Source organism: Haliotis rubra, unplaced genomic scaffold (genome assembly GCF_003918875.1).
Source record: "Haliotis rubra isolate DU_JTF1 unplaced genomic scaffold, ASM391887v1 Scf312, whole genome shotgun sequence".
In the NCBI taxonomy this organism is placed as follows: Eukaryota; Metazoa; Mollusca; class Gastropoda; order Lepetellida; family Haliotidae; genus Haliotis; species Haliotis rubra.
In genome coordinates, this window is record NW_025766983.1 from 344,609 (window position 1) to 369,432 (window position 24,824).

At 42.1% G+C, this 24,824-nt stretch overlaps 1 protein-coding gene across 1 annotated transcript in view; it reads right to left on the reverse strand.

Moving 5' to 3' along the window:
- LOC124283304 (GRIP1-associated protein 1-like) overlaps window positions 1–24,824 on the reverse strand; it is a 104,220-nt gene that overhangs the window by 31,535 nt on the left and 47,861 nt on the right. The window contains exon 28 of the mRNA XM_046719338.1: window positions 10,270–10,430. Within this exon, the coding sequence (XP_046575294.1) occupies window positions 10,270–10,430 (161 nt within the window). The remainder of the gene's footprint in view (window positions 1–10,269; window positions 10,431–24,824) is intronic.

Genomic DNA, 24,824 nt, shown 5'->3' on the forward strand with positions numbered 1-24,824 from the left:
TTTCCTTAGCTGATGACACTGACGGAGCAAGAAGTAAAATTCATCACTTTAAACATGCATGTCCAGTTCAAAGGTCCTCCAAGTGATATAATCTTTCAGGACAAAGCCGATAGCATACAAACTGTCCCTTTGAGCAAACAGCCAGTGTTGGCAATCATTAGCGCTAATTTATCATTTCTTGACTTGTCCGATACATCACCAGTTAATGGCATCAAGTCCTCAGTCTGTGGGTTAGGGGGAAACATGGACTGTGGACTGACAGAGATTGGGGGAAATTAAGCAAGTAAACAGCTTGGCATGAACTATGCTGGACTCTGTCCCTGGGAATCCATAAGCAAGGTAATCAGACCGACACTCTGTTCTGGGATTTACAGAAGCGTTGGCAGTAGGGTGAAAAAGGGCTAATTAACACTAAATCATGCTTTGCATGCCATATATAATGAATAAATATTCTTCAACTCCATCAGAAAAAAATGTTCTCTGGCAAAGGTTTTCAGAGGAAATTTTATTTTCTCATCAATCTTTAAAGACTTTTTGATTTTCGGAAATATTCATGTTTGAAAATCTAAACATTTAAATCGAAAATTAGAAGTAGAAGTCTTTCTAGAAGTAAATAAATTGTTTAATATAGCAGCAGATAAATTATCCATGAACCATGTTTTATACTTTATTTCCATACATGCACATACTAATATGAAAGAGAAAAAAGAATGGACTTAATTGGTAGAGTAAAGACCATGTATTCTGTCCTTCCTTGGTGCTGTGACTTTAAGCAAGACCCATCAGTGCCATGATATTTGTCAGTGATAATCAAGCACAGCTGTATATTGTCGCTATTCTCAGAGATAATAATTTGGTAGTGTATAGCAGGCCAGCTCTACAGAAGTTGGTATGTGATACAGCTATTGATTGCATGACGAGAAATACTATTTGACGAAATGTTATTAACTTTCATTGCAGAGGAGATTGCATTACTGTGACGCTTTTAGCAACAGGGAGCCTGGATGAGAAGTGTCCTAACCAAATCAATTACTTGCACAAACTGACTGACAGTCGGGCTGGACACCAGCGGATGTTTCATGTTCACAGCCACTATGTACAGGAGCTGTGATTTTTGTGAGCAAAATGTCAGCCTGTCGGGTGAAGACACAACAAACACATTGAAGAGGGGGTTGGTGTTGGGAGAAGGGGTGGGGAGGGACACTCAGTAGTAGGAGATGTGGGTGATGACACAACAAAGACAGGAGGAGAGGTTGGTGTTGGGAGAAGGGGTGGGGAGGGACACTCCAGCAGGGGAGGGACACTCAGTAGTAGGAGATGTGGGTGATGACACAACAAAGACAGGTGAAGTTGGAGGTTGGTGTTGGGAGAAGGGGGGGGTGGGACACTCAGTAGTAGGAGATGTGGGTGATGACACAACAAAGACAGGTGGAGAGGTTGGTGTTGGGAGAAGGGGTGGGGAGGGACACTCAGTAGTAGGAGATGTGGGTGGTGACACAACAAAGACAGGTGAAGAGGTTGGTGTTGGGAGAAGGGGTGGGGAGGGACACTCAGTAGTAGGAGATGTGGGTGATGACACCACAAAGACAGGGGAGAGAGGTTGGTGTTGGGAGAAGGGGTGGGAGGGACACTCAGTAGTAGGAGATGTGGGTGATGACACCACAAAGACAGGGGAGAGAGGTTGGTGTTGGGAGAAGAGGTGGGGAGGGACACTCAGTAGTAGGAGCTGTGGGTGATGACACCACAAAGACAGGGGGGAGAGGTTGGGAGAAGGGGTGGGGAGGGACACTCAGTAGTAGGAGATGTGGGTGGTGACACAACAAAGACAGGTGAAGAGGTTGGTGTTGGGTGGAGGAGGGATATTGCAGTAGAGATGTTGGGGTAAAGAGGATGTGGGTTGGTAGTAGATGGGGTGAGATTGTTGGAGTAGCAAGGATGTGGGTAGTTGAAAGTGAATGAGGAGAGTAGGGAGGGTGTTTGGTAGGGCTTTAGTTTTGAGTAGATGAAGAGGGTGAGTAGTGCACAAAGAGTGGTTGTGAAGGTAGACAACATGTGGGTATGTGGGTAGCAGATTGTTTGGATAGGGAAGATGAGGGTGGAAGGTGGGTGAGACAAAAGGAAGGTTGGTTGGGAAACAGAATGGGAAAAGTCTGGAGATATGTGAAGACTTAAAATTATGGTTTGTTTTGCAAATGTTTTCTCTTTGTGATCTAGAAACACTATATATCAGACTGTACCAAACATAATCAAAGAATTCTTCCAAATAAACTGCTTGACAAAATCATAACAATTTTTCCCAAATTGAAAAAAATAATTTATTCCCATAAATTTTAGCAACTAATGTCAACATATCTTGACAATAATGAACAAAATTGTATATCCAATGTATGTGTCTGTGTAGATGTGTGGCAGACGTGACTGCATGCGTATACATGTGACATGTGTCTATGTGTGTGTACATGTGTGTACGTGTGTTTGTCCAAAGACCATCACTATCGTTGAATATACCAGTGTCGTCGCTGTGAACTTTAAGATATAAAGGTTTCCTGTTTTTTTTAAATCTTCTGTTTTCTGCATACTCATCGTGTGCCAACTCATGCCTATTAGCTTCATTTCGGTAATGAAATAATTTTCCAATAACTGTATCCTATTTCATCTTATTATTATCACATAGGGAACCTGAGTGACTGTTCAGAATAGCTGCCTGCCTGCTATCTAACTGCACTAGTCCCATTTCTGTAAAGCTTAATATGTTTTATCATGTCTAAATGACTGATGTGCATGAATATGCATCTTTAGCGATGCATGTAAAAGTCTATGAACCACGACAAAGTCAGGCAAACATACACTACCAAGGATCTTATCACTTTAATTATTTAGCGTAGTAACCTCAAGACTTAGTTTCACATATATTGCAAACAGTGACCTGCATAAAGTAGGGCAAACAAAACACAATAAAGGCTTGCAACATTTGTTGTTTTCAAGCCCTCCCATCTAGTGAACTTTGGAACTAATTCACATAGTGCAAGGACCATACATCAACAGGCAAGAATAGCAAATACTTCATCCAAATCATGGCTGTTCAGGGAATATGTCACCAGGACTGCTAGTAGAAGAACCCTCTGTCAATTGCTCCCAAGACGCATCTTATGGAGGTCATGCTACAGTCGGTTTGTGTGAAAAGAATCAGCAACGATTCACTGCAATTACAAGAAACTACTTATCTCTAACCGTTTTCTCCATTGTGACGGCACGCCATGAATACAGACTCACTAAGTGTCCATTTTTTCTACACATCATTAAAGTGACCCAGCGTCAGTATTTTGGGGCAAATGAAGGAAGTTTGACAGGGACATTGCCATCCTAAAGTGATACTTTCTCACACTCGATCAAACTGTTCACAACCATTGCTATGGCAATCCCTAATATTTACATTTTTTTGGTCACATATTGATGGCCCTGACTGGTCGAACCCATGACCTCACAGAACTCAATCATTAATTCTACGACTCACTAAAAGAATTTTCCATTTCTATTAAAGACTGTTATTCTAGTTCATAAAAATGATCAAGTGTAATCTGTTAAAGATGCATGGATTAATCTTGTCAATCTAAGTTCCTTTCATTGCATGGCCTGACAAAGTAAACATTTGTGCAATCAAGAGTGAAAATATTTGGAAAAATTTTGACAAGCGAGGTGATAAACCAATTGTTTGGGATTTAAGCTGCTTTCAGAAATATTTCAGTTATATCAGGGCCAGGGACACCAGTAATCACTCAAACATTGTACCCTTGCAGCAATCGTACCCTGAGAGACTTCTTAATGATGAGAGAATGCTTATACCACAAGGCAATTGAAGACATTTGGAGCAATTGTTTTATTGTATGGTTAGATATTAAAAATGTGCTCACACCCTTTGCTGTCATATTGTGCTGAACAAAGTCACAAGGTTACAAGGCGGTGTTGTTGGGATACCCTATGTCTATGATAATACAAGCAGTCGTTGGGGCTAATATTACTGATATATTCAAAACAACTAACTGTGTTAATGGAGTCACTAATATACAAAATCCTGAAAATATTTCTTTGAGTGGCATTTTAGAAGCTGGGAAGTAGAATATAGACAAACTTTTTGGATAATAACTTCTTTAATACGAGAGTGCGATGTTTCGATACAGATTCTTGACCGTTGTCAGGCGGTACAAGAATCTTTATCAAACATCACACTCTTGTAATAAAGAACCTGTGAACATTGTGCATAATATGCACACTATTTTCTAGGTTCATAATTACCCTACCTATAAAATTCACCTTTCAGAGGGATCATTATTATACATGTATATCAGTATCATAATTACCCTACCTATAAAATTCACCTTTCAGAGGGATCATTATTATACATGTATATCAGTATCATAATTACACTACCTATAAAATTCACCTTTCAGAGGGATCATTACTATACATGTATATCAGTATCATAATTACCCTACCTATAAAATTCACCTTTCAGAGGGATCATTACTATACATGTATATCAGTATCATAATTACCCTACCTATAAAATTCACCTTTCAGAGGGATCATTACTATACATGTATATCAGTATCATAATTACCCTACCTATTATAAAATTCACCATTCAGAGGGATCATTACTATACATGTATATCAGTATCATAATTACCCTACCTATAAAATTCACTTTTCAGAGGGATCATTACTATACATGTATATCAGTATCATAATTACACTACCTATAAAATTCAACAATTTTCAATGTTGTGGTGAAAGTCACATAGTGTATATTTGCAGGTTTGAACTCCTGACTACGACAAAATCAAGGCATCCATATGATCATTAAAAGACATTTTGTTGGAATCCACCCTCCATGTATCACAATGTATTATATTTCCATTACCATCTGCAATGGCTGAAATCTGAATCTTGAAATGTCATAAAGAACATTAAATATCTCAGTCTTCATTCAAATACAGTCTTTATATTCCAAGTCCAACGTAACATTAACAGTTTCCAAATGCTGAGTCCATTAGTTTCCAAGATGACTGAAACATTATGAATACAAATTATTTTCTTTTAAAACAACAACAATCCCCCCCCCACCCCCAAAAAACAAACAAACAAACAAAACAAACCCTCATAAACACATTCCTAAAATGTTTATTTGATGTCATGAACAAATGCTGTTCTGGAACTGTCCTTGTAAGTGGATCAGCAAAATTAGTCAGTTAAAAATTCAAATTATTTTACTTTCAAACAGCTTTAAACTCAACATCCATCTTGGTTACATAAACTGTTAATTGCAGCCTGTCATGCAACTGTCATAAAACTAAACAATGAAATCATATAATCTGACCTAAAATTGCGATTACAAGTATTAATAATAATTTGAGAATTCTCAAAAGCAAGACAACTTTCATAAACAAATTCTAATTTGTGCACTATCACAGCTATGTAGCCTTATTAAGAACCAAAATATCAAAATTGTTCATCAAAATGTATGAGACTTTTGTATACTTCTAACCCTCGGATGATATTTCCCCTTTTAGATAAAACGGAAGAAGTTACATGACTTTAGCATTTGACGTTATCTCCTTACAAGATATATTTGAAATTAAAATGACTACACTTTTTCGCCAGCATTCAGTTCCCGTATTAGATTTTATTATGAGAAATGATAGGAATATACCACTCTAAATGTCAGAGTGTGAGACTATGACGTAAACTCACCCTATTCCCAGATTAAATTTTATTAAGTCATCACACTACGTACACAAAGTCTCCCACAGAAACAAGAAATTCACTTCATGATTCAAACGCTTCCTGCCCCGCCTGGTCAAAGTCAATCAGATTTCAACAGCCTGGTGTAAAGGCAGTTAAACTGATTGTGATATGTCTTCACTTTTTTCACTTTTCATGAGCTCCCTTTTCAATAACTGGGTATTGATCGGGATCTATTTTGAGGCAGCATTCCTGTACATTGTGCTTCATAAGCCTTGGTAGGAGAGTGTCTGACTGTCAAAGGGCATGAGAGAATGAAGGCCAATTTATATTCAACGTTTATAGGACATTCTGCCAGGCATTATGGGCACACAGACATTATTAGAGCCACTCTTCCTCTCACAGTAAACACAAATTCCAAGAATCCTGTCAAGACCCACAGATCTCTGCCATGTCAAATTGGGGAGCAAATAAATGAAACTAGATTCATGCAATGGTTTGATTACAATGAACAAGTGCCGATATGGCAATAGACAGCCTTCAACTCGTGTCATCGGCATCTCAACATGGCGCTAGTGGTCCGCATTGATCACGTCAGATTTGTGTAAGTTGCCACTCTTGTCACTTATTCTGCGTGTGATGTTGAGAAAGATGACTTCACCAAGTTAAAATCCCTCTCTGTGAAAAATCCCCTTGTTTGAATAATACTCTCTATTAAAGGTGAGATGACTCAACTGCATCAATCGATTGAACTTCTGGGAAATACCTAATCTTGTTTCTTGCCATTTTACACCTAAATTGTCCCATGCTTACACATTTTTCAAGTAATTGATATCCACTTTTCAAGAGTAAAAAGAGCTCCCTGAAGAAGTCCCATTCAATTTAACAAGTCATCCATAATGCCTCCTAACACTGTCACACAAGAAAACCATTTTTCAAAAGAAACAACTGAACTCAACACCAGCACTTTTGTTGATGGTGTTCTGTGCTTTGAAGAACTTCTTTCTTCAGCCCTTTCAGATTATTTAGCACTGGGCATGTGAAATAATGTAGTTTATCTTCGGTGTAACAAGAAACGAGTCTTGCATTGATCTCGTGTGCAACTCTGAACCAAACAACAGATAACGGACATAACGAGATTGAGGAAGAAACCGAGAGTCAACACTTTTCACCAGAAGCCCTGGCAGGATACATGGTCAGAACTGGTTTCCAACAACCTATGCTGGTCATGAGGTGAGGTGAGGTGAAATTGGGTTTTACGTCGTGCTTGAGAATATTTCGCTCATATGACGATGTGCATGCGTGTGTATGTGTATGTGCGGCTGCTTGTACTAGCCCAGACTTAAGCTGGTTTTATAGTGCTAGCCCACTGAGATACCATGCCGCAGTGAAGCATGAATACCCCACTCAGACACATTATACTGACTCCGAGCCAACCAGTCCTTGTTGTACCCATTAATGCCGAGAGCCAGGTAGGGACCAACAAGTACCCTATTTTAACGTCTTTTGGTATGACGCGGTCGGGGATCGAACCCGCGACCTTCCGCTCTCCGGGCGGACATTCTAACCACTACACCATGGAGGCGGTCATGCTGGTCATGAGAGGCACCCATATGATCAGGTGGCCAAGCTGCTTGGTTCCTGAGTATACAGATAAAAGTAAATCAGCTGGAGATGCATGTTTTAACACAGGTGACACAAGTCCTACCTGCTGGAGATGCATGTTTTATGACAGGTGACACAAGTCCTACCTGCTGGAGATGCATGTTTTATGACAGGTGACACAAGTCCTACCTGCTGGAGATGCATGTTTTATGACAGGTGACACAAGTCCTACCTGCTGGAGATGCATGTTTTAACACAGGTGACACAAGTCCTACCTGCTGGAGATGCATGTTTTAACACAGGTGACACAAGTCCTACCTGCTGGAGATGCATGTTTTAACACAGGTGACACAAGTCCTACCTGCTGGAGATGCATGTTTTAACACAGGTGACACAAGTCCTACCTGCTGGAGATGCATGTTTTAACACAGGTGACACAAGTCCCTACCTGCTGGAGATGCATGTTTTAACACAGGTGACACAAGTCCTACCTGCTGGAGATGCATGTTTTAACACAGGTGACACAAGTCCTACCTGCTGGAGATGCATGTTTTAACACAGGTGACACAAGTCCTACCTGCTGGAGATGCATGTTTTAACACAGGTGACACAAGTCCTACCTGCTGGAGATGCATGTTTTAACACAGGTGACACAAGTCCTACCTGCTGGAGATGCATGTTTTAACACAGGTGACACAAGTCCTACCTGCTGGAGATGCATGTTTTAACACAGGTGACACAAGTCCTACCTGCTGGAGATGCATGTTTTAACACAGGTGACACAAGTCCACAACCTGCTGGAGATGCATGTTTTAACACAGGTGACACAAGTCCTACCTGCTGGAGATGCATGTTTTAACACAGGTGACACAAGTCCTACCTGCTGGAGATGCATGTTTTAACACAGGTGACACAAGTCCTACCTGCTGGAGATGCATGTTTTAACACAGGTGATTACAAGTCCCAAGTCCTACCTGCTGAGATGCATGTTTTATGTTTTAACACAGGTGACACAAGTCCTACCTGCTGGAGATGCATGTTTTAACACAGGTGACACAAGTCCTACCTGCTGGAGATGCATGTTTTAACACAGGTGACACAAGTCCTACCTGCTGGAGATGCATGTTTTAACACAGGTGACACAAGTCCTACCTGCTGGAGATGCATGTTACCTGCTGGAGATGCATGTTTTAACACAGGTGACACAAGTCCTACCTGCTGGAGATGCATGTTTTAACACAGGTGACACAAGTCCTACCTGCTGGAGATGCATGTTTTAACACAGGTGACACAAGTCCTACCTGCTGGAGATGCATGTTTTAACACAGGTGACACAAGTCCTACCTGCTGGAGATGCATGTTTTAACACAGGTGACACAAGTCCTACCTGCTGGAGATGCATGTTTTAACACAGGTGACACAAGTCCTACCTGCTGGAGATGCATGTTTTAACACAGGTGACACAAGTCCTACCTGCTGGAGATGCATGTTTTAACACAGGTGACACAAGTCCTACCTGCTGGAGATGCATGTTTTAACACAGGTGACACAAGTCCTACCTGCTGGAGATGCATGTTTTAACACAGGTGACACAAGTCCTACCTGCTGGAGATGCATGTTTTAACACAGGTGACACAAGTCCTACCTGCTGGAGATGCATGTTTTAACACAGGTGACAGGTGACACAAGTCCTACCTGCTGGAGATGCATGTTTTAACACAGGTGACACAAGTCCTACCTGCTGGAGATGCATGTTTTAACACAGGTGACACAAGTCCTACCTGCTGGAGATGCATGTTTTAACACAGGTGACACAAGTCCTACCTGCTGGAGATGCATGTTTTAACACAGGTGACACAAGTCCTACCTGCTGGAGATGCATGTTTTAACACAGGTGACACAAGTCCTACCTGCTGGAGATGCATGTTTTAACACAGGTGACACAAGTCCTACCTGCTGGAGATGCATGTTTTTAACACAGGTGACACAAGTCCTACCTGCTGGAGATGCATGTTTTAACACAGGTGACACAAGTCCTACCTGCTGGAGATGCATGTTTTAACACAGGTGACACAAGTCCTACCTGCTGGAGATGCATGTTTTAACACAGGTGACACAAGTCCAGGTTTTAACACAGGTGACACAAGTCCCACCTGCTGGAGATGCATGTTTTAACACAGGTGACACAAGTCCTACCTGCTGGAGATGCATGTTTTAACACAGGTGACACAAGTCCTACCTGCTGGAGATGCATGTTTTAACACAGGTGACACAAGTCCTACCTGCTGGAGATGCATGTTTTAACACAGGTGACACAAGTCCCACCTGCTGGAGATGCATGTTTTTAACACAGGTGACACAAGTCCCACCTGCTGGAGATGCATGTTTTAACACAGGTGACACAAGTCCCACCTGCTGGAGATGCATGTTTTAACACAGGTGACACAAGTCAAGTACCTGCTGGAGATGCATGTTTTCACACAGGTGACACAAGTCCCACCTGCTGGAGATACATGTTTTATGACAGGTGACACAAGTCCCACCTGCTGGAGATGCATGTTTTAACACAGGTGACACAAGTCCTACCTGCTGGAGATGCATGTTTTAACACAGGTGACACAAGTCCTACCTGCTGGAGATGCATGTTTTAACACAGGTGACACAAGTCCTACCTGCTGGAGATGCATGTTTAACATGACAGGTGACACAAGTCCTACCTGCTGGAGATGCATGTTTTAACACAGGTGACACAAGTCCTACCTGCTGGAGATGCATGTTTTAACACAGGTGACACAAGTCCTACCTGCTGGAGATGCATGTTTTAACACAGGTGACACAAGTCCTACCTGCTGGAGATGCATGTTTTAACACAGGTGACACAAGTCCTACCTGCTGGAGATGCATGTTTTAACACAAGTCCTACCTGCTGGAGATGCATGTTTTTGGTGAGGGTCTCTTCCAACATACGCTGAAGCTTCTTGTTCATATCTTTAAGTTCCTGGTCATCTCCCTTCTTAATGACCTCCAGGATCTTGTTGAGGGACAACTTATCGTCATGGTTGTGGGAATGGGATGGTCGACGATCTGAAATATACATTCAAAATTAAATTCCAAGAATAGGAATGTTCCTAGTAGCTCAACTAACTCAGACTTTATTCACTGAATGGGAGTCTAATGTAAAGAAAGGGATTTAGCTTGACCCATGCAGGAAAACCAAGGTCTATGGATAGTCAACTTCTTTATTGCAATGAGTGCAACGTTTTGGTGTAGGTACTAACACCATTATCAAGCAAGTGATACAAAGAGTTGTAACATGGAGAATATATACATAGCTGCATAGTGCTTGATAACGGTGTTAGTACCTACAATGAAACATCACAATCATTGCAATAAAGAAGTTGACTATCCATAGACCTTGGTTTTCCTTCATCTATACAACTTCTAAAATGCCTCTCAAAGAAGTTGACCCATACAACTGCCAAAATTGGAATGAGAAAGGTTTCAAGCCCATGTTACAGTTATAAGGATACTTTGGCTTTGTCGATTCACCTTGACTTTCACTGATAACACTACAAACAAAGAGGCAGAAGCTTTAATACTTACTGCAATATTACATGAAATTATTGAAGTACCTCTGAACTTTAAAAAATAAGAACTAATAGTAAATAAGTGCAATTCTTTGGACTCAGACAAATAATGAAAACTTGAGACAGTCCATTTGTTGGTTCATCCATCTTGGGGTTCAGATACACCGTTGAAATTTCAAGCCAAAGTTTATTAAAGATATGGCCCTTAATCATCATAATTTGAGTTCATGTTTTCAATTTCATTCCTAATTCTGATACCATGAAGAAAACTTTTGTCATCAGGAAACCAAAGATGTAACAGTCCCAGAAATGTCTTCGAAATATACAACTTAATCAAACAGCATGGACACCATGCAACAGACAGGCCAGACATCAAACAGCATGGACACCATGCTATAGACAGGCCAGACATCAAACAGCATGGACACCATGCTACAGACAGGCCAGACATCAAACAGCATGGACACCATGCAACAGACAGGCCAGACATCAAACAGCATGGACACCATGCTACAGACAGGCCAGACATCAAACAGCATGGACACCATGCTATAGACAGGCCAGACATCAAACAGCATGGACACCATGCAACAGACAGGCCAGACATCAAACAGCATGGACACCATGCTACAGACAGGCCAGACATCAAACAGCATGGACACCATGCTATAGACAGGCCAGACATCAAACAGCATGGACACCATGCTACAGACAGGCCAGACATCAAACAGCATGGACACCATGCAACAGACAGGCCAGACATCAAACAGCATGGACACCATGCAACAGACAGGCCAGACATCAAACAGCATGGACACCATGCAAACAGACAGGCCAGCATCAAACAGCATGGACACCATGCCATAGACAGGCCAGACATCAAACAGCATGGACACCATGATACAGACAGGCCAGGACATCAAACAGCATGGACACCATGATACAGACAGGTCAGACATCAAACAGCATGGACACCATGATACAGACAGGCCAGACATCAAACAGCATGGACACCATGCTACAGGCAGGCCAATCATCAAACAGCATGGACACCATGCTACAGACAGGCCAGACATCAAACAGCATGGACACCATGATACAGACAGGCCAGACATCAAACAGCATGGACACCATGCTACAGACAGGCCAGACATCAAACAGCATGGACACCATGCTACAGACAGGCCAGACATTAAACAGCATGGACACCATGCTACAGACAGGCCAGACATCAAACAGCATGGACACCATGCTACAGACAGGCCAGACATCAAACAGCATGGACACCATGCTACAGACAGGCCAGACATCAAACAGCATGGACACCATGATACAGACATGCCAGACATCAAACAGCATGGACACCATGATACAGACATGCCAGACATCAAACAGCATGGACACCATGATACAGACAGGCCAGACATCAAACAGCATGGACACCATGCTACAGACAGGCCAGACATCAAACAGCATGGACACCATGCAACAGACAGGCCAGACATCAAACAGCATGGACACCATGATACAGACAGGCCAGACATCAAACAGCATGGACACCATGCTACAGACAGGCCAGACATCAAACAGCATGGACACCATGCAACAGACAGGCCAGACATCAAACAGCATGGACACCATGCTACAGACAGGCCAGACATCAAACAGCATGGACACCATGATACAGACATGCCAGACATCAAACAGCATGGACACCATGATACAGACAGGCCAGACATCAAACAGCATGGACACCATGATACAGACAGGCCAGACATCAAACAGCATGGACACCATGCTACAGACAGGCCAGACATCAAACAGCATGGACACCATGATACAGACATGCCAGACATCAAACAGCATGGACACCATGATACAGACAGGCCAGACATCAAACAGCATGGACACCATGCTACAGGCAGGCCAGACATCAAACAGCATGGACACCATGATAAAGACAGGCCAATTCAAACAAAGTTTTTGTAAACTTTTTAAATCGCTAAAATATAGTAATGTTGAATGTGATGCCATGAATACTTTATTAACAAAACTGAAGAGAAACAGTAGCACGACATGTTGACAAAAATCCTATTCGGTCGAACGAGGGACCACATTGTGCAGAATTGCAAGCCTGACACTGAGAAGTATGGACATGGGTTTGAAGCTTACTACAATATGGGGTTGATGCGCTACATCCCGATATCAAATTTTCAAGATTAGACTCATAGTGACGAAAAACATTATGTACCAAAGCCTATTCGTCTCCCTTCGCCTCCATCTTTGATGATTTGTATGCCGTTTCGGGATGCTATGACTGCCGTGTTGGGATGCTATGAATGCCATTTTGTACGCTCAGCGACCGTTCTCGCGCGCTCTTGTAGCTGATATGAGAGTTTTGTTTCCATTTCAAATGATTAGTCTTCCATAACAGATGTATTGTTTCGGTTTTGGAGGATATTGTTGCAGTTTGGGAAGTTTATTTTCCTATTTTGGTGATTTTTGTTCTGTTTTGGTGTATATCAGTGTCTTTCAGTGTTGTCACAACCCCTAGTGTACAGTACACAACCCTGTGCACTTAAAAGAACCCACGAATCCGTTGGTATATGACCAGATGGTGGCCACATGAATACGTGCAAACACCTAGTTGCGGGTACAGCAACGTGCAGTGAACTTGGACAAAGTACTGTGACTATGTGTCCCAGTCCACACAGCTGTGAATGGGTACCTTGTTAGGATGAGAAAGCCACATTAACTTGGTGCGCCTAGTGGCTGCAAGAGTTGTATACTCCCCAGGGAGTTGAGATTGATAATACGATGTGCCGTTGAGATTGACATCCAATGATCGAGGCGAAAATACCAGAGCCTTGAGCATGCACTTGTTGCCTGGATATGTGCGCTATATAAATATCCTATAATAATAATAATAATATGAGTTCAGTTTGTTTGTTTGTATGGTAGGCCATATAATAATATGAGTTTGATTTGTTTACCGTTTGTATGGTAGGCCTGCAATTGTTCAAACTGGTTTCAGAGAGCTAGACCACTGAAATCCGCCCGTTTGGCATGGATACCCTACACCGACACAAGCCAATCAGCCCTCGTTTCACCCAGCCAATGCCTAGCACAAGGCAGGGTAACAACAAGTGCCATCTTTAACATCTTTCTTTATGAGGTGACCAAGGTTTGAACCACAGAAATACACCGAAACATTTCATCCAAAGGTGAGCCATAATTACAATTCAGAACATAAACAATTATAGCTGAATTCCGTTGTCAACATACTTCTATTGATTACTTTGTTCAATGACATTAACAAAATGTCATCACAAGCATCAAGCATTTGTTACAATTATAGTCCAGTCAAAAATGCAAATAGAATGGAAGACATCAAACTGAATTAATCTGCGTCCTCTCCACCTAATGAAGTCATCCATAGCTATCCCCTACAGCACTACACCAGAAAATGGCCATGAGAATCACACAAAATTAGACGTTTCATCACAATCAAACTCTAATATAGCTCAAGAATATTCTGGGTACACACAGGTCGGTCTTAATCAATTGCAAATGCTCTTCAGACTGTATTAGTTCCTGAAAATAACTCCAAATCCTAAACCACTAAAACTGAAAAATGATTTTCTGATAAATCTTAAAAGAAAATGTTCTCGTCAACCCTTTAGAAGTACATGTTCTGAAAAGGAAAACTACAAACAGGTATTAACGACCTGCAATTTGTCCTAAGACATAAAGTTTGTTGAGTAAGGCCTATCTCCAGAAATAAGACTTGAAAGAAAAAATGGAATGGAAGGTAATTAAATATTAGACAATGACCCATAAATAAGTAATGTTAAGTATGTCAATGCTGAGATGATTAGACTGAAAGTATGCATCACTGAAGATTTTCAGACAGAATTTGTGTTATAGAATTCAGGTTCAAACATCAAAAGCACTTTTAAGCTCTCTGTATGTTCTTTTAGGTCTGCAGACAGATGTTGAGTAAAGTACAGGTTTTAATGTTACTGAAGGCAGTCAGTGGTCAAAACAGGAACCTGCCCATAGACCTGTGGCAGGACGATTTGGTGTCAGACCCGATGTTTCAAATTATTTAGGGTCCTTATTAACTGCACTAAATTTAAGCGTCAAACAATGGTAATGCTATGTTCACACTATCATGATTCGCGCCACGACTGAAATCGTGGTCTTAATTATAGACTAATCATGGTGATCCTATCAGATCTTATCAGATCTTGAGGTCAGTCGTGGCAATCGTGTTGATCACAGAAATATTTTGGACAGTTCAAATATTTTCTACGATCAACACGATTAATTGTCAATCGTAATCATTGAATCAGATCGTACTGAATCGTAACAAAGCGCAACATATGGCGTTTAATTGTGCTTCCAAATTGTGGTGATCGGAACCAATCATGGTTGTGGTTGTAGTGTTCATTCTGTTAAAGTTCAAGAAACAGTGAAGTCCATGGTCAGTCGGGCTGTATATTAATATTTACCCATCGGGGTCCAATCATATCTCAAATCATGATCACCTCGATCTTGATCGTGAAAGACATCGCGACCACAATCGTATCCTATCGCAACAGAGTGCATCGGTTCGTGATGAATGTATCGGAACGTACCTGCACGTACCACATTGTCCCAAGCCATGATGATCTTGTCAGATCGCGACCCAATCACGAGTCAATAGGGACAATCCTATCACAACGTATATGATCGTATCTGAATGGGAGATCAGATCGTGACAATATCGCATCCAAGCACAACAAATCGTATCAAAATGTATCGACTCGCATCACCTCGTATCCAAACCAGAAATTTCAGAGAAGTTCCACAATCAGCTACAAATGGCCAATCGTGGCATTCATAACGAATCGTACGACAGTGTGAACTTAGCATTAGATACAATTTTTGTAATAGTGAGTGAGTGAGTATGATTTTACGCCGCGTTCAGCAATATTCCAGCAATATCATGGTGGGGGACACCAGAAATGGACTTCACACATTTTACCCATGTGGGGAATCGAACCCAGGTTTTCGGTGTGACGAGCAAAGGCTTTAACCACTAGGCTTGTAATAAGGTCCTGAAGAGTTTAGTAGTAAAGGAAGTAAATGCTATTATTCAAGGACACAGTAGAGATGGTTGACAAGTGGAGGATATTTCAAAATTTGGCACATTGGTGACAAAAATGAGATCCGATGTAAACTCATTATTTTGACTTGTGTTCATGTGTTCAGGTTTTTGCATTGCCTTTGCATGTGTTTGTGACAGGTGCGACCAATGAGGCACGTTATGCTCACCTTTTGGCAAACACCTGGTATCATCACAATTTCATGACACAGTTGAGTGAGTTTAGTTTTACGCCACTTTTAGCAATATTCGGGCAATATCATGGTGGGGGACACTAGAAATGGGCTTCACACATTGTACCCATGTGGGGCATCGAACCTGGGTCTTTGGTATGACGAGCCAACACATTAACCACTAGGCTACCCCAGCAGAGTTGAAATCATATATATAAGGAACTCAATACTGATTGGTTGGTTTGACAGTTCAACTCTGTCCTCAGATTTCCACACAGAAATGTATTGTGTGCAAGTAAAAGATCCTATTAAGTCTTTATGTTAAATTTGAACCTTGATAAGCCTACCATAAACATTCCTAAAGTCACAGTAATTTCAGATACACAAATACTTGCAAATACTCCAAATAATCTTTTGTTACCTTGAACCAATTTGAAATATTTCACAATTCTAATGATTCAGAGAGTTGAACTTCAAATGTCAAAAATGAAATCTAATATCCGGAAACAGAATACAAAACCAGAGGCTTCAAACACATTAAACCTAATCACATTCATCCAACAGAACACTTCCCTCTTAACTGTGTTTACACTTCCATGTTAACAAAACAAATACCTGAAGTGTTAAATCAATAAACCCTAATCAATCAGACTTTGTAATGATGGTTTCATTCAAATATTCTCAGATGTAATCAGTATCAATAGATGAACATTCTCATCAAAATTCAAAAAGACAAATATATTTATGAGCTAATGAATTCCATTAAGATTTTATCCATATTCAAATTATATTTGCAAATTTTATCACATTTTCAACTCCTTGGTTTTAACAATGTTGACATTTTGGAGCTATAGGCACAAAGAAAAGGCTTGTAATTTTCTCGAATCTTCATACAATAAGGCTTACTCATGGTCCGGTAGCATACTTGTTTGTAGGTTCCTATCTGGTAACAAAATCAATATTGAATGCCACTTGCCCTCTGAAATATATCATTTTTGATTACCAACCATAAATACCTCGATCTAGTCGGTTGGACTGACAAGCTCAGTGCATTATTTATTACCACAGACAAGATATTTTGCCTTATTTCTGTTGTCCAGATTTGGTGTGACTCCACTGTTGTGTTACAGAGTTACACGAACGACGACACTGACAGACATTCCGCAAGACGGTGATAATCACAAGACATGTTTTCAGACAAAACAGTGGCTGTGTGTTTTGAGACAAGGACAGTACAAGAATCACTGAAATTGGCATCAGATGAATTGGCATTGGTAAAGTGGGAGTCTGGTGGTCAGGTGTCAAGTTGTTCTCCAAATTCATTAAATGCTGTTGCAGTACAGGTTACCCTGACTTCAAGATTGACGCAACAAAGAAACCTAAATCAATGAAAGGCGGCGGGAAAATGCTCAGGTTTGCTGTTGTGATTCTGATGTATACTATGTATGACTCGACAGTTCAATCAATATAGAGGCACAGGATGTTTAACTGGGGGTTTCTACATTCTCCACTGATATTCTGTTGAAGTTGGAGGCCAAAGGTGAGGTGAGGTGAAATGGGGTTTAACATCGCACTTGAGAATATTTCGCTCACATGACAATGTGCATGCGTGTGTATGTGCGGCTGCTTGTACTAGTCCAGACTTAAGCTGGTTTTATAGTGCTAGTTAACTGAGATACCATGCCACAGTTAAGCATGAATACCCCACTCAGACATATTATACTGACTCCGAGCCGACCAGTCCTTGTTGTACCCATTAATGCCGAGCGCCAGGCAGGGACCAACAAGTACCATATTTTAACGTCTTTTGGTATGACGCAGCCGGGAATTGAACCCGCAACCTTCCACTCTCCGGGAAGACACTGCAACCACTACACTACAGAGGCAGTCCGGAATGCCAAAGGATACTGAATCAGAGCTTTGTTTGTTGTTTAGTGTCAATGTATATTCATGACTGGACTGGAAAAACCAGTGATTGATATCATGAGCAACGATGTATGGAACTTGATACAATGGCATGCACTGACCAAACCTGAAGATTTGATTTTGTTAAGTGTAGATAAGCACTGACTGCAACCCAGGTCTTCAGGAGGAGAAATGCATGGGTTGCTGCCAACCCAGATCTTCATATGAAGACATGCATAGGTTGCTGCAGACCAATTCTAACCCAGATCTTCATGGGAAGACATGCATAGGTTGCTGCAGACCAATTCTAACCCAGATCTTCATGGGAAGACATGCATAGGTTGCTGCAGACCAATTCTAACCCTGATCTTCATGTAAAGACCTGCATAGGTTGCTGCAGACCAATTCTAACCCAGATCTTCATGTAAAGACCTGCATAGGTTGCTGCAGACCAATTCTAACCCTGATCTTCATGGGAAGACATGCATAGGTTGCTGCAGACCAATTCTAACCCTGATCTTCATGTAAAGACCTGCATAGGTTGCTGCAGACCAATTCTAACCCAGATCTTCATGTAAAGACCTGCATAGGTTGCTGCAGACCAATTCTAACCCTGATCTTCATGGGAAGACATGCATAGGTTGCTGCAGACCAATTCTAACCCTGATCTTCATGACCTGCATAGGTTGGAAGACCTGCATAGGTTGCTGCAGACCAATTCTAACCCTGATCTTCATGGGAAGACCAATTCTGCATGCATAGGTTGCTGCAGACCAATTCTCTAACCCTGATCTTCATATGAAGACCTGCATAGGTTGTTGCAGACCAATTCTAATTCTAACCCAGATCTTCATGTAAAGACCTGCATAGGTTGTTGCAGACCAATTCTAACCCAGATCTTCATGGGAAGACCTGATGCATAGGTTGCTGCAGACCAATTCTAACCTGATCAGATCTTCATAGGTTGCTGCAGGTTGCTGAAGACCTGCATAGGCATTGTTGCAGACCAATTCTAACCCTGATCTTCATGTAAAGACCTGCATAGGTTGCTGCAGACCAATTCTAACCCTGATCTTCATGGGAAGACCTGCATAGGTTGCTGCAGACCAATTCTAACCCAGATCTTCATGGGAAGACCTGCATAGGTTGCTGCAGACCAATTCTAACCCAGATCTTCATGGGAAGACATGCATAGGTTGCTGCAGACCAATTCTAACCCTGATCTTCATATGAAGACATGCATAGGTTGCTGCAGACCAATTCTAACCCTGATCTTCATGTAAAGACCTGCATAGGTTGCTGCAGACCAATTCTAACCCAGATCTTCATGTAAAGACCTGCATAGGTTGCTGCAGACCAATTCTAACCCTGATCTTCATGGGAAGACATGCATAGGTTGCTGCAGACCAATTCTAACCCTGATCTTCATGTAAAGACCTGCATAGGTTGCTGCAGACCAATTCTAACCCTGATCTTCATGGGAAGACATGTAAAGACCTGCATGGGTTGCTGCAGACCAATTCTAATCCAGATCTTCATGGGAAGACCTGCATGGATTGCTGCAGACCAATTCCAGGCAGGATCTTCATGTGAATAAATGCCTGGACTGCTGCAGACCAATTTCAGCCTGGATCTTCATGTTAAAACAGAATGGGATGCTGCACACGAATTTCAGCCCAGATCTTCATGTGAAGAAATGCCTGGATTGCTCCAGACCAATGCCAGCCCATATCTTCATGAGAGGATGTCAATGGATTGCTGCACACCATTTCCAGCCCAGATCTTCATGTGAAAAAATGCATGGGTTTCTGCAGGCCAATTCCAGCTCAGATCTTTACAGGGGTACAATGAGACTATGGCATCACTGCAGTGCATACAAACATGAGCCACAATTCTTAACAAAAGCTATTAAAATATCATCACTATGCTGTAATGTGGCAGTATTCAAGGTGGAATGGTATTTGGAAAAGGCCAGCATTTACACACTTGATGAAGATGATGAGGAATGATTCATCCCATCACTTTGGCTATCCCACCATTCCTTAATATTTCACAGTCTGGTGGCGCGCGAACACAGCTCATCGCTGTATGGATTATTCAATAATGCTGAGAGATTTTAGAGTAGGTAGAGCGAAGGAGATGTACATCAAGGCTGTAATCCACTAACCCACTGAGTAAATAAAGAAATTAGAAATTATGGGTTTGGAATAGTTTGACATTAAGAGATTTAGTAGAAAACATCCTGAACTCAGTCGCCTGGCTGTAGATTTGATTTTGATGCCAAAGGATTTTGAACAACACTGTGATGAAAAATCTTTTTTGGTTGATTTACAATATTTTCCCATTTATTTTTAATTTCAGGGGTTTAGAAAAAGATTATTACTTTTTAGCGAGTTTAAGCCAAATATGAGCTTGAAGGGAAAGGTTTTCATACCATTTTGTTCTTATCTCAACATTAATGGCTTGGCTGTAAGTAGACTTTACACCCATAAAGTTGATAGTAGGAAGGATGAGGCATCCCATGTAATATTTTAGGCACATATCAATAAAAATACTTTAATAATTTCAGTAATAAAACAATCATTACAGTACAAATCTTAAATGATGGACGCTTGTTTTGAACAGCACCGATCAAATGTCGCAGTACAGTGATGCCAGCTTCTGCATCAGAGCATCATGGAGTGGTTAAACCTGGAGATAATCCAGGGAGTCATCAGAGGAGTGAGTGAGTGAGAGTGAGTGTGAGTGAGTGAGTGAGTGAGGTGAGTGAGAGAGAGTGAGAGTGAGTGAGTGAGTGAGTGAGTGTGTGTGAGAGTGTGTGTGTGAGTGAGTATTTACCCCGCCTTTTAGCAATATTCCAGTAATATCACAGTGGGGGACACCAGAAATGGGCTTCTCACAGTGTACCCATGTGGGGAATCGAACCCGGGTTTCAGCATGACAAGCAGATGCTTTAATCATTATGCAACCCCACCGCCCCAGGGTGCAACTCTGAACAGAATCTGAAACTTTAAGATCACCTTTAGCTTGATATTGGTGTAAGAATCTACACCGAAACGTTGCTCTATGCAACTAGCAGTTGTTGACCATCAAGTCTTACATTTTGTTATTGACTAAATTTTGATCAAACATTATTGAGTTAATAGTTTTACAACATTGTTAGAAATTGGCACTAGTGCTAATCCTTCATTATAGGGACAAATATTAGCTCAATAGGCTGAGTCAGTATTCACTTGATCAAGGCAAAGAACCCCCCAATGTTTGTCAACAATAGAGAAGTTATCCATTAAAAAGTCATGTTCTCCAAAACTAACTGGTTAGAAAAACTGAAAGGCCTTTACCTAAAAATAAACCAACCTTTGAATTGTTTAGTTCTGAAGTACAAACCAATTCATTTTTAACTCCCAAGTAAAAGCGATGTGATGCGGTTAGCATGTTACAGAACGTGACAGATTAGCTCCAAATGTCAAACTGTGTTGATGTGACTGAATTTCACAATACTTTATCTTTGTCATTGTCAAATTTTCTCCTGTTATAATGCCACACAAACATTAAAAATCAACAAACTACCAGATGGTATTTCACAACACTTCTTACGTAAAACTCAAAATTTGAAAAGGGATTGAAAAAAAGCTTTCGAACCCATTTTTTTCATTTATGGATAGCAAAAGAATGAATATCTAAAGAATGATAATTGTTAGCAGACTAAAATCCATGGAATCAAGATGACAGATTCTAAAATGTTGTAGTACAATTTAAAAATTTGGGAAAGTAAAGAAATCAATTTTTAATACTTATTATTCAGCAGTAAACAATTTCAAAAGCAAATATCGACAAATGTTTGGAGCATTCACCAGTAATGTATATTTAACCTGACTATCTTTATATGTGTACCATATATAGAGCTTTTTTATTCAATTTTAATGTGTTTTTTTCAAATGGAAAGAAATCACAACAAAAACACACTACCTAGAATGTAATTTAAAGTCTATCACACCATAGACAGAACAATTGGACAGGATGTATATATAATATACATCTTCGCATGTGAGAAAGAAACATATTTTATCTAGATACTTTTTTACATGTGTAAAGAAGTGATAAAATTAACCAAACCTGCAGAGGTTTTCAATTCTTTGAAGAGAGTCGTCCTTGGGGTACATATTATGCATTTTCCGGCTGAAAATGTCCTGTGACAGTTGTATCAATGTTTTTGAATAAAAGATTGAACAATAAATAAACTCTTTTATTTATTATACGGCCCTACCTCACGGAGTTACCTCCTTAGCGCATGCGCACTCAACTGGAGTAGGCTCCTAGACCCCGCATCATCATTCCTTCTGCTGAATATATCAGTGAACAGAATTGCGGGGAGGGGGAGGTCCCTACCCAAGGACGACTCTTCAAAGAATTGAAAACCTCTGCAGGTTTGGTTAATTCTTTTCAGAGAGAGATCGTCCTTGGGGTACATATTATGCATAAACACAGACTCCCAAAGACCGGAGGCCAGGGAGGAGGGAATTCTGTCCAAGCACACACAAATATAGCGATCGTATCATGGAAAAAAATTGAACAGACGCCATAACACTCACCTGTCACTTGTCCCAGTTTCGCTTCCGCGAGAGGCATTATGGGAGGGGAACTGACAGGGAGGAATTGTGCTCAAAGACGACCTCACTAGCATAATGAGACATTGCACGTAGTGCGAATGTCAATGAATCCCCACCCACTAAGTGGCTTTTACATAAGAGCACCGTAGGGGGAAAGCAAAATACCACTCACTAACGATATAGTAACTCCGTAGAGAATCGAAAGGGGGTACAGGTTCTCTGAGTGAGCACACAGTAGCAGACATGTCAATAATGGAATTATTGTACAGTAGCGTCAAAACAAACCAATAAACCAAGACTCACTCGGTCAGGGTGGCAGGACACTGTCCACTGGAGAGAACAGAAATGCGGCCAAAGCTCGCCGCGATTACGGGAATGCGATCCGGGCTGATAATGGCGTATAAACGTGTTTGGCGGCTCCAAATAGCGGCGGAGCAGATCTCTTCAATGGGGAGTGCCGATGCAAAGCTTTTGAGGCGGCTACTGCCCTGACCGAAAGTGAGCCTTCAACCCTCAGGGGAGGCTTGCCCTTAGCCTGATAAGCGGCACAAATAAATACGAGACTAGCCAGCGACAAAGTCTGCTTGCTCGCTGGCAGACCAGCCTTCCCGCCATCCGTAACAACAGAACAGCTGGGTACCCGCACGGATTCCCCGCGTTAGTTTGATATAGACTTTGAGCGTCTTCACGGACATCCAGCGGGTGAGTGCTCGTAGGAGTGGTCCCCGATGTGGAAGGCTGGGTAAAGAGTAGGAAGTTCGATAGGAGCTGTCACATGGAAAGCGTGATCGACCTTCGGTCGGTAAGTATCTGGGAGGCGAATACTGGACACGATCCGTGTGAAACACAGTCAGCCAATCGGTCGGACGACATAGCATGTAAATCGCCGACCCTACGACCAGATGTTACCGCCACCAGAAAAACAGCTTTCCAGGTCAACAACTGAATGGAAATAGCCGATAGGTGTGAGAAAGTGGGACCGGACAGCCAATCGAGCACGCGATCGACAAATCCCAAGGTGGACTGGTTAAGCCTGAGAGCAGGGCGAATCCGTTCAGCGCCAGCTAGGCAGCAAAATGCGACGAGAGGGTGCTGCCCCAGAAGAGCACCATCGACAGGGGTGTGAAAAGTGGAAATAGCGGTGGAGTAGCCACGAATGGTCGAAGCAGCCAGGCCTTCTTCCAAACGAGCTTGCAAAACTCCAATACTCGGACTAAATCCGCAGAAAAGGGATCTGCAATCCCCTATCTGAACACCAGCGCCGCATAGCGGGACCACCTATCCTCGTACTGAGCGTTTGTCGAATCCCCTCGAAGCCAGAATTGTGTCTGCAACTGCTGCAGGAATTCCAGCGTGCCTCGAGGTTAGACCTGACAGAGGCCAAGCCACCCACTGAATCCGTGGATTTGGGTGGGCTCCGTTCTGAGTGAGAATGTCCGGTCGCCAAAGGTAATAGAACAGGAGGCTGAGCCAGAAACCTGAAATTACCGGAAACCAGCTCTGTGGACGGCCAAAGCGGTGCCAGTAGCACAAGTAGCCGAGCTGGCTGGGTGGACAGCTGTGAAAGGACACGGGGAATGAGTGGTAGCGGCGGGAGCGCCCAGAGCACTTTGCCCGTCAATCCAGCAGGAAGGCGCCGGCAGCCAGCGCCCTGGGTCCGGTATCTGAGAGCAGAACAGAACGGGTTGTCTGATGCGTCCCGCCCGGACGCAAACAGATCCACCTCGAGCGACCATACAACTGGGAGATTACTGTGAATATCTGCCTGTCGAGCATCCACGTGCGGGGCCAGGATCCGGCGAGGCGCATCTGCTCGCGCCGTTCTCCAGCCCGGGGAGATAAACAGGGAGTACCTGACAATCGTACTGGTCGCACCTAGAGGAGAAAGTCCCACGCTTCCCGAGGAGCTGGGGACACCGTGCCTCCCTGCTTCAGGATGCGACATGGCCGTCTGGTTGTCTAACTGAAGGCGGACTACCTGGCCGCGGACATGCTCTCTGAAGCTTCGAATACCAACCGCACAGCTCTCAGTTCCAACACGTTGATGTGAAGGT